The following is an 11,338-nucleotide window of genomic DNA, read 5'->3' as shown; positions in this document are numbered from 1 at the left end:
TCACAGCAGGTCGCTGCACCCCCTGTTTGGAAATGAACATCTAGCTAGGCCCTAAGTGCATAATAATCTGTTACTGAGGCTTGTGTCAAATGGTCAGAGAAAAACTAAAAAAAACCCTATGTTCATCATGTACTTTTCATATGCTAAAAGCCCTCTCATCTGCCCACACATTCTTACACATATTTGCAGTATGCAAATTTCTGAAAGCAGCCAAGAAATCTGTACACATAGACATGCATTAACCCTCCAAAAAAACACAAAATCACCACACTGTGAAAATATGAACACTAATGACTGTGCTTAGATGTACACTACTGACTGTCCATCATCCACACAAACACACACACACACACACACACACACACACTGAAACGGAGCAGGTGAAATGTGGCAGGTGTGCTTCTAGAGAACCTGAGGGTGTATCATTTAGTCAGAGTTACAGCAGAAGGACAGGGGTTAAGAAAATAAGATAAGAGATATTTATGCACACACGCACACACACACACACACACACACACACACACACACACGCACACACACACAGTCAGCGGCGCAAACAGGTTTTGCTCCTGGATATTGATCATGTACATATTTGTTTTCAGAGTGTTTGTGGATGTGTGGGTGTTGCATATAAGCCATCTCAATACTGCATGACAAATTAACCCTTTATTTCCCCTAAGTGTACGCTTTAGTCATTCCACAACACAGAGTGCTGCTTGGAAACCACCTGCTGCACAGAAACACTCAATCGCAGGGATGTAGTGGAGTGTAAACCCGCCAAAATCCAGTTTACAATTAATTTTAGTCATACATCAGTGTATATATCTGAATGCATAGCTTTTATCATCAAAAAATGTATAAATAATTTGAGATTTAACGAAAATTAAAGTTTCAGCTTTGACTGTTAATCAGTGTCTGGAGGTCTTTTACTCAACACTAATTTCTTTGTAATCACCACATTTAGTTGAAATAATCTTTATATATTTATTTAACACATCCACGATTTCACCTCAATGCTCAATGTGCTTAGTAACTTTTTTCAGGTAGTCTCATTGAGATGAAGATCTCTTTGTCAAGAAGGACATGAAAACAACATTCATAGTCAAACAACCGCACAAGCAGTATAAAGCCAGTCAACCAATAATCAAGCGAGAAATAGAATTAATAAAAATAACTGGCATAAAAAACAATAGTACATTTTTGAATCTCCAAAGGGGATTGAAAGAATTTCACTTGAAGGAGATTGCAGTTCAAGGTGCATGTTACCTGGATCTCTGCACATTCTGTACATATGGAATATTAATGGTTAAGCTGTAAGTGGATTGTGTACTGTATTTACAAGACTTAAATGAGAGAAGACATCTAAGATAATTTAAAACAGCAGAGCTTTAAAGATAATATCACGATGAATTGTTCCTTCTTTAGTGAGGAATTACTTTGTGACACAGAAAGCAGTTATGAGTACAAAATGTGGCATTAGTGATACAGCGTGACGCACCTATATTGTATATTTAGGTATTGCTTGAACGTCTAACACTATTATTAATGACGTCTCGTTTAATGTGCACAGGATTAATGCTACATTAACGTTTACAACACAGCAAACCAATGTGGCACTCTGGCATGTGCCTCTCTGGTGTAAAAATAAAAGCACATTGGCAAAAAGGTGCCTGGGGTGCCCCACTCCTACACCAGCGGGAGGGCCACAGCAGTTCCTCATTTTCTGAAGTTGAAAATAGAATAGCTGATCTACATGGTGACATAAACTGTGCAGTAAGACAGAAAGAGCGAGTAAGATATCATTCGCATATTTATATCTCACATGCTAACGTAGAGGGGGTGGACAGAATAACAGAGACACACGCTTCAGAAACATAGTAGTTATAGCAGTGCTGTTGGACTGCATTAAACTGGCATACATTCTTGTTGTTCAAAAAAAGAAAGAAACATAATGCACAGTAAGAGAGCATAATACAGTACACATAGCAGGGACAATGACAAACAACAGGAGATTAACCCTTTCAGGGCACAGTACAGGGCCAGACAGACATAGCGAGACAGACACAGTGTAAGACCACAAGTTTCATTTTTCACTTTCGGCACACACAGTCTTAACTCTTCATCTCACAGCAGTGAGGCCAAGGAGATGTCAGAGTTCACTTGACATTTCCTTCTCAGCTCATCATGTGATCAACCCCCGTCCCCCTTTTTTTACTTAGGTGAAAAAATTAAATGTGTATGGATGTCATGTGATGGAGTATTACTATATACAGTACTCACACATCTATTGGTTAAAAATGCCAAAAAAGCGTCTTTTTCTTGTTGGAGGTAGATGGTTATCGGCACGATGTGCTGTTGGGTTGTTGGGCTGTTGGGCTGTTGGGCTGATGGTCGACGGTCATTTAAGGGGCAAAAGAGGGGGCTCTGTTTGCAGTGTCAATATTTACAGTGACACATTCTGACTGACTGAGGTGAATTGTGTGTGTGTGTGTGTGTGTGTGTGTGTGTTTGAGTGAGAGACAGAAAGGCGGTAAGACATGCTCTGATGAACAGATTTGGGCCTTAAAAAACACAATTTATTGTTTGGAGAGTGTGCACTTTCATCCTCCCAGAGGACTGGAAAAAGTTGAGTTGAAGCAAACTAAAACACCTGCCTCACCTTTTCCTAACTGTCCACAAGATGAATTTTAGTCCACCAGTATGGTGTAATTAAAGATTAATAGGTGACCAATCACAAGTGGACTCTGCATCTGTCACAATCTACAAGCCTCTTTTGCATTGCAAATCAGAGATGTGCAAATGAGGGAAACACAGGCTGCCTGTACCACTTTCTTCACCACACTATCTGTATCTCTTATCCAATGTGCTTTCCCTTTTACCTCTTTTTCATCCATATATTTACAATAGTTTCACATTTCTTTGGTCTTCTCTTTTGAATACTAAATCCCCATTAATCCTCTTATCATTAGTTCTCCTTTGTCTGACTATTTTCACTTTACATTTCCCTCCCTTTTGCTCATATTTTATCTTTGAACTCTATCATTCTGCTTTATGCACTCTACGTTCTGTAAAAATGAGCTTGTAAGTTGGTGAGAAGACGCTAACAACCTCCCTGCAATAACTCAGTATAAAGTTTCATGATTCAACACTGACTCATTCAGCTTTATGTTCTGTTGTTTGCTCTGCAAGCTCTACAGCTAAGCGCAACTTGACGCTGTTTGATTTCAGCCTGTCTTCCCTCAAGTTTTTTTATTTACGTATGAGCTCATAGCCCCCAGCTATGCTTACATTACAGAAATCATCAAGTTGACTCACAGGTTGACAACTGTATTTATATTGTAAACAAAGCAGCAGGGAGAGGCGCCCATAATGTACCCCTACCATGAGGAGTAATAGTGTTTTCCTCTGGTACACAGAGCCACTGAAATGATTTTATTGCCCTCTAGTGGTCAAACAGTGTCAGTCCCCTGTATCTCTCCAAAGTCTGTCTTGTTTCTAACACACACAAATACGCATGGAATACCTAATGCATCGGAAGTTAATTGTAAAACATTTATTTTATTGTTCACAGTGCTCAGAGGCTGGTTGTCAGGACAAACGTATACAGTCAAGAAGTCAGATGACCCATTCAAACACCAAAATACAGAGATTCAGATTAGACAAGTCAGTCTTGTTTGGATCACTTGATAGAACACAGCGCAAACATCTCTATCAACTCATGCACTGTTAGTTATGGTTACTAATAACAGTACAAAAATTAATTTTGGATATCATTGGCTTCATTTGAAGGGTCCCATTCAAAAAGTCTGTAATAATTACTAAGCAGATTCTTTTTTTTCTCCGAAGACATTAAGGTAGCATGTACTTTAGCTATCTCCTGCTATCAGTAGCTATCTGTACTCTGAGAGAACAGAAATCTGAACGTAAAATTTCATATGATATGACTGAAAGCTACTTAATGGATCTTATGGTGACATATTATTTCTCAGCTGCTGGTTAAGAATGAACTTTGAACAACATAGATAAGAGGTGCTTGAAGTATTCAGAGAAAACAGAAATTTGAACATCTACATCTCCACAACTAAGCGGACAGTGTGGTGAGATCTGTTAAATTTTTCACATGGTGTATCTGCCTCAGTGTGACCCGCTTTTAATTTTGCAGGTCAAAAAAAGAAAAGCATACTGTTCGATTACTACCGGGGCACTGGGATGGGTTAGTCTTTCAGACCATCAGGTGACTAACTCAACTACCTCTGTCATCGTTTACAGACATATTAGTATTCCTTTTAAATTTTGTCCATTAGTTGTGTCTGATCTGATGATAATCACAGTCACAGTTTGTGAAAGTAACTTCTTTTTAATAAGATTATAATTATATTGAGTCTGGCATAATAATCACTTCGGCATAAAAATGTTTATTAAACACATACAGTAAATATTTGTACTTGTTAGTGAAACCAGTATGGCTCAGTAAACCTGTATCAGTGCTGATTCAGAGAGGTATCGAAATACAAGGCAGCCTGACGCCTCCTGTCTCAACTAGGTCTACAATGCGGCAGTAATAAACGGTGTGCACTTAATAGTGTTACATAGCGTGGGAGTTACCAGTGGGAGTGCTATAGCGAAGACATGACTGATTTGCTTATTAATTTACCAGAGCTATAGATAGATATGAATATGTCTGCTTTCTTACAACTTGGCCAGGACTTAACTTTATTGCACTGCACACAGTTAATTTTAAAAATAAACTTTCAGAAATGCATCATATATTGTTAATTTTATTTTAGATAATTGTCAATATTTGAGGTGTGATAACTTTAAAATATACATTTTATATAGAATATACTGTGTGTTAGCTGGGTTGTTAGAATCATAAAGCTCAGGTTATTCCTCTATAGTTCAGGGAAGACGTGGGGGCCGGGGCCTCTGTTAGCACCGTGTGCACAGCCTCGGCAGTGCCGTTGTGAATCTTAAATGTGACAATTGTAACTATACATATTTAGTGGTTAAAAAAAAAAATTCTGTTTTATATCAGTACAGCTTACACTTGGACCAACTAGCGTTTACAAATACTTTATATACAGTTTATATCAGTTTCACCATTAAAATTACACATGTACAGTATAATTTAAGATTGTATATATTTTTAATAATGAATGACTGTATATACTTTTCTGTAAGAGACATTTTAATTGTCTTGAATCTCACTGCAGGACATAGTGAATTACATATTATAATTAGAGGTATTTGCAATTACTAATTGGCCCAAGTCTGTTCATGACATAAGATGCAGTGCACACAGTGCCTGCAGTATGTGTAAAAAGAAAGTAATCTAAATGCATTAGAGAGGTAACAGAGCAGTGAGATGATGTGTCAGAACAGTACATTGGCACCTTGGCAATGATGAATGGGTATAAGACAAAATCTGACCCTGATACTGGGTGAAAGATCAAACAGGAAACAAGCTGCTACAGTACTGTGTGTGTGTGTGTGTGTGTGTGTGTGTGTGTGTGTGTGTGTGTGTGTGTGTGTGTGTGTGTGTGTGTGTGTGTGTGTGTGTGTGTGTGTGTTTCAGTATGCTGGTATGGCTGAAAAACAAACAGGCAGAAATGAAGTATAAGAAAGCTTGTTCACAGACAGACCAAGTTGCTGTTAAGGCCTTGTTGTATATGAGCTTGTAAAGAGAGGTTATCCGATACATAAATGTACCCATTAAGTTGTTTTTAAGGTCACACCAGTATAAGAGTTACATTTCCCAATATCCACACCCAGTAAAAAGGTTAATACATTGCTGAGATTTTGGCATGTGAAGTGCTGAGGTTGTATGTCACAGTAAGTACAGATTATACTGTTCATAACAATACATGAACACAAACACTTGGCTCTTGTTTGTGTTCTCCACATCGGTGAGTTTGCTCAAGTCCAGAAAAACCATCAAGCTGACTTTGTGTCAGTCATTATTTTGTATCGGCCTATTCAGTCAGTCTTACAAGTTACACCATTAAAACAGAATACATTTTACAGTACCTTGACATACCAACTTAGTGCTTGAGTTAAAAACGCATGTCAGTGAAAAGTAGATAAGTGAGACACTTGTAAGAAAGAGCATCTAATATAAGTGAAAGCTGTACAAAAAGAGGAAAAGTGAAAAGAGCTTAATGCAGTATGTCTTGTCTAAAAGTTTAAAAAGCATAATATAGGATATATTCCTCTTTTTCTATTATTTATTTTATGTCATCTTTTCCAGCACAGCCCAGCTGACTTGTATATAATTTTGGATTTTTCATTACTGTTCTAGCAGCATTGTGCAAACAATATTTGTCTTCACTGATCCCTCCTCTTTCATCAGCCACAACCTTTTAATAGTATTCCTGCTTTTCTCAGATAGTTTGCTATATCACAGGGTCAAAGAGAAAGGCATAACTTTATCAAATTGGCATATATTTACTAAGATTATCCTCCATCTGCCCAACCTTGAATCTCTCCATCTTATTTTTCCCCCCTGCAGGGCTATAATCCTCTGCTCCAGCAGAGGGAGCCATTTCTCATGAATCCAAGCCAGACTCCCTTCCAGTGCTCCCACTTTCAGAAGCTGCGAACAACCAGCAGTGGGAGAAAATCTGCTGGAGAACCAACAAGGAGGTGGTTAAACACTCCTCCTCCGTTCACAAAGGGAGATAAAACGCCTCAAGAAACAAGATGGAGATTAAGGGATGTCTTCCCCCTTTCCTCCTCCTTCAGGCACGGGCTCCTCAGAATGAGGTTGTTTTTGCATGTCTGAAGGTGTGTGCGCATATCGCAGTTGGCTCCAGCGGGCCTTGTTCTTGTGCAAATGACCCATCATGGTCTGGCTGAGCGAGCTGGGCTCAGTGAAGCGGTACCACTCCTCAAACAGAGGCTCCACAATGTAGGAGATGAACCCTGAGAAAAACACAAAGGCGCCTCCTAGTAAGTTGTGGAACATCTTCGGTCAGGGATACATGATGACATCGTATACAGTTCTGGGTGTATGCAAGTGTGTACACAAGTACTCACCTATCTGAATGGCTGGGACAGAGTCAGCCTGCTGGTTACATAGAGGACTTATCTCCAAGTCAATCTTTCTCTCCAGGTCACCTTTCAGGATAAAGACACAATTCAGAAAACAGTATCCACATGAATAAAAGACAAGCAATAACAAATTATGAGGCTGATGCAGACCATCATACAATCTTTAGGGTAATAACTTAACACACTAAAATGCTAGGGAACCTGAGAATTTTATAAGCTGTTCAAAAATCAATGACAGCCAGAATCATCTCATATCTGAGTTATCGTAATTTTCAGTTTTTTTTACTTGTAAATAGCATTCACCTAAAAATCCAAGTCTTGGAGATGTAGATTAAGAAAACTTATGATATATCCGACTTGGTGCTTAATAATACAAAAGTGCCTGAAAACCAAACAAACACGGATGCCTGACATCTGTTTTTCAAGAAAATATACACCAAATTTATTAGCTATTGTTACAGTTGGCAGTATTATTAACCCTCACACAGCCAACTCTGCAGTCATATAAACATGTTGACAAACATGTTTGTTAACGTGGGAAAATTCCTCATCCCTACCATCCATCCCATACAATGTCAATGCAGAATAAGCCTTTAAAGTTTCCTTCAATCATCTTTTAACATAAAGCAAAGGGAAATGTGGTCTTAATTAAGGACAATTTGCTCTTAAGATAATTCTCCTGTGAAATTGAGACTATAAATAATTTCCGCTGCACTAACAAAGTATGTAATGGTATTTAATGGTATTTAGACCAGAAAAGCATCAGTTACTTCTGAGTATTTTCCTGTTAACTGAAATTCTGCTGTCTGAGATTGCTCAGGTCTGATAGCTCGGGAGGGTGAGGAGCTTGGTTTTGAAAATTTCAAATGACTGTTGGGCCAACGACAGGACAACTATCTTAACAAAAGTTTACTGGGCCATCTTGTTTCTGTTTTCTTCAGTAATGTTGAAAGGGAAGACGTCTCCAACCTCTCAAATTTCTTTATGGAGGACGACGTGTCAGTCCTGCAGGTGCTTTGCTCAATTGGTTTTGTTAGCACCGCTCTGTACCATCGCTTGCATATGGGCTTGCTTGTATCATTTGCCAGCATCCATTCACAAAGTGACGAGTAGGGCTGAAACGATTCAATGATTATTAAAATGCATCGACACAAATTCCTTGCATCGATGCTTCGTTTAAAACTATTTAGCACACTGTTTCGCACGGACATTTATAGCGGTCGCACATCATGCTTACACTGTGAACACCACGTAATTATAATGAAGCTGTTTGCAAAGTGGAGGAAGAGAGAAAATAGCGAGGGACAAAGAAGAAAGTATCCAAAGTATGGGATTATTTCAAGCTAAAGAAAACAACAACAACAACAACTCTGTAATGTTACCGTCCGTCCACCATAAAACGAAACTTATGTCGCCTCGGCAACAGCACGACGGCGCCTGATAAGAAAGAAGCCGGTGTTCTGCCAGCGGACCACAGACAAGTTAACAGTAACAGCAACTTTGGCATTTAACTGAAATCATGACTGATTTTTGAGTTGAAGGCTAGCCAAAGTAAGCCGCAGACCTCAGCTGTAAATGTACACACATGCGTTTGTTGTTGTTCTTTTTGGGCCGTGAGGTGTAACCTCACAGTCAAGAGATAACTAGGTGTTGGGGAGCTGCACCTTTTAACTCACCCCCAGCTCTCTCTGTACCTCAGACAATCCCTGCTACCTGCATGTGCTAATCCATCCTTTCACCCATATTCTTTGTCTTTATAATTGCCATCTTTATAATATCAAACAACAGCTGTTTCGTGTGCAGGATCGATCATTTCCCGTGTTTTCTTGACAAAACATGGTTTGGAGCCGCCGCCGCCTCCAAGAAAAAGTAGCTACTTCTTAAATGGCTCATCCATGAATCGTTGAAATAATCTATAGAAGCTTTGAATACTAAAATCATCTTTAGCTGCAGCCCTAGTGACGAGTACTAGCCAATCACAGCACAGTAGGGTGTGACAAGTCGAAAAGGCAGTCAAAAAATAAAGCGAGTCAAGACGAGAAGATGGCACTATGAGTGAGAGGAGGCGGGGCTATGTGGGCACTGCTGCAGTGTGTGTGTGTCAACGCGCTATCGGGGAGAAGAGATCTTGAGGATGTGCATTTTCAGTATCGATACTGAAGAAAATGAGTAGAAAAACAGTCTAAAATATTCGCAATCGATATTTATCAGAAACTCGATATTTTTGACAACACTACTTCTTATATTGATAATCTATTTCAACTGAAAGGACACTTTACTCACCCTGTCTGTAGAACTCCTCACACACCCTCTCACTCCACTGTCTGCTCAGCTCCCAAACCCGACACGGATTACAGATGTCCGCACACTTCAGAGCAATCTGAAGGCAAAGAGAGAGGGATTCACACATACTGTACTGTGTAGCTATGCTAGTTTTGCTATTTAAATAAATGCATAATGCAAGTTATTCAATGACATACATATTATAATTTTTGTGAAAATTTCATGGATATGCTGTACTGTCAGGTGGGTGTGAAGCATACCTGCAGTATGAAATGCCTGTGTGAAGTGAGTTGAAGATCTAAGTCCTGGTTGTCCAGATGTTCTCTGAAGGTCAACAGGAACTCGTTCTGCCTGCTGATGTCTGTAGCCAGGATGAGAGAGCCCAGCTGCTGCTCCATGTCCTGCCTGCAGAGTAGAGGGGGACACCACTGAGCCAAAACAACAAAACCACTAATGCTATGGTAATTTCTGATTCTACCTGAACCCCAGCAACAGCTACAGGTTTAGGAATATGCTGTACATTTGTTTGTAACTTATAAAAGACGGTCCACTTTCTATACCTTTTTACAGCTGTGTGCTAATTGGAGAGAAGACCCTGACCTCTCAGAGGAGGCTGGTAGATGAAAGGAGATTATGTCACCAAATCCATAATGATCAAATATACTGATGTGAGTACAAAGCACTGACAAGGTTATTTTACAACTGGTTAAAATTTGTCTTGATCAGAATTCTTCAATGACCAAAGGAGTAAGTGATGTGTTTCTGTAAAAAATCTCAAGAATTGATATCAGCCTTAAAAATGCACAGACTATGGTGTGCGTGTACTTACGACATGTCAGCAGGCAGGTGGGACAGCAGTCCTGACTCTCGCAGCATGCCCACTGTGGATCTCCAGTGGTGACTCTCCAGCACAGACGTGTTCTGTACACGGACGGGTAACATCCAGAGCGTGTTAGAAACAGACTCGGTTACAGACACTAAACATGCCACACATGTTAACCCACACACAGACACATATCAGCACGCCCGTGTGTACCTGGTAGAGGGATGCCAGGTGGTGTCGGGTCTTGATGAGGAAGGGCTGGTTGACCCCTGGATGGTCCACGTCGTGGGCCGCTGCTGCCATCAGACCCAGGAACACGTCCAGAGGACTCAGCTGCTCTGCCAGCTACAACATACGAAAAGTTCACAGGGAAATGGTTGTTCCTTGTGTAGGAAGGACACTTGCACACATTTCGAATGAAACTTTGAAAAACTTTTCTTCAAAGATTCAAGAGAGACACCATGAAGAGCTGAATTTACAGTGTTTATCCTGATTAGCATCCGGTTTCTTCATTATTGTCACCTTGTCAGTTTTTCAATGATGATGGATACAAAGAGTGAATATTTTATTTTTTGTGGGTCTTCTCCAATACATTAAATTTTAAATGAAGGGTGTTCGAAGGTGTTCATGTTGGTGAACAGTGCAGGACTTGAGCCCTTTTAATTCTTAGATACAGAGGTCAAACATTTCCTGTAGTTCTTCACCAGGTTTGCACACACTGCAGGAGGGATTTTGGCCCACTCCTCCACACAGACCTTCTCTAGATCAGTCAGGTTTCTGGGCTGTCGCTGAGAAACACGGAGTTTGAGCTCCCTCCAAAGATTCTCTATTGGGTTTAGGTCTGGAGACTGGCTAGGCCACGCCAGAACCTTGATATGCTTCTTACAGAGCCACTCCTTGGTTATCCTGGCTGTGTGCTTCGGGTCATTGTCATGTTGGAAGACCCAGCCTTGACCCATCTTCAATGCTCTAACTGAGGGAAGGAGATTGTTCCCCAAAATCTCGCAATACATGGCCCCGGTCATCCTCTCCTTAATACAGTGCAGTCGCCCTGTCCCATGTGCAGAAAAACACCCCCAAAGCATGATGCTACCACCCCCATGCTTCACAGTAGGGATGGTGTTCTTGGGATGGTACTCATCATTCTTCTTCCTCCAAACACGGTTAGTGGAATTATGACCA

At 40.2% G+C, this 11,338-nt stretch overlaps 1 protein-coding gene across 2 annotated transcripts in view; it reads right to left on the bottom strand.

Moving 5' to 3' along the window:
- Nucleotides 1-3,538: 3,538 nt before the first annotated feature.
- The window catches only part of LOC123977398 (cAMP-specific 3',5'-cyclic phosphodiesterase 7B-like), a 25,704-nt gene continuing 17,904 nt past the window's right edge, over nucleotides 3,539-11,338 (bottom strand). For both annotated transcript variants that reach the window (XM_046060048.1, XM_046060047.1), the window contains 6 exons: nucleotides 10,370-10,501; nucleotides 10,163-10,254; nucleotides 9,594-9,738; nucleotides 9,334-9,430; nucleotides 7,036-7,116; nucleotides 3,539-6,921 (listed from right to left, as the gene is read on the bottom strand). In XM_046060048.1, coding sequence (XP_045916004.1) covers nucleotides 6,707-6,921; nucleotides 7,036-7,116; nucleotides 9,334-9,430; nucleotides 9,594-9,738; nucleotides 10,163-10,254; nucleotides 10,370-10,501 — 762 coding nt within the window. In that variant the 3' untranslated portion in view covers nucleotides 3,539-6,706. The remainder of the gene's footprint in view (nucleotides 6,922-7,035; nucleotides 7,117-9,333; nucleotides 9,431-9,593; nucleotides 9,739-10,162; nucleotides 10,255-10,369; nucleotides 10,502-11,338) is intronic.

The sequence above is a fragment of the Micropterus dolomieu genome, linkage group LG10, assembly GCF_021292245.1.
Source record: "Micropterus dolomieu isolate WLL.071019.BEF.003 ecotype Adirondacks linkage group LG10, ASM2129224v1, whole genome shotgun sequence".
NCBI classification, from domain to species: Eukaryota; Metazoa; Chordata; class Actinopteri; order Centrarchiformes; family Centrarchidae; genus Micropterus; species Micropterus dolomieu.
The sequence above is the reverse complement of the archived record's forward strand: the minus strand, read 5'-3'. Positions and strand labels throughout refer to the sequence as shown.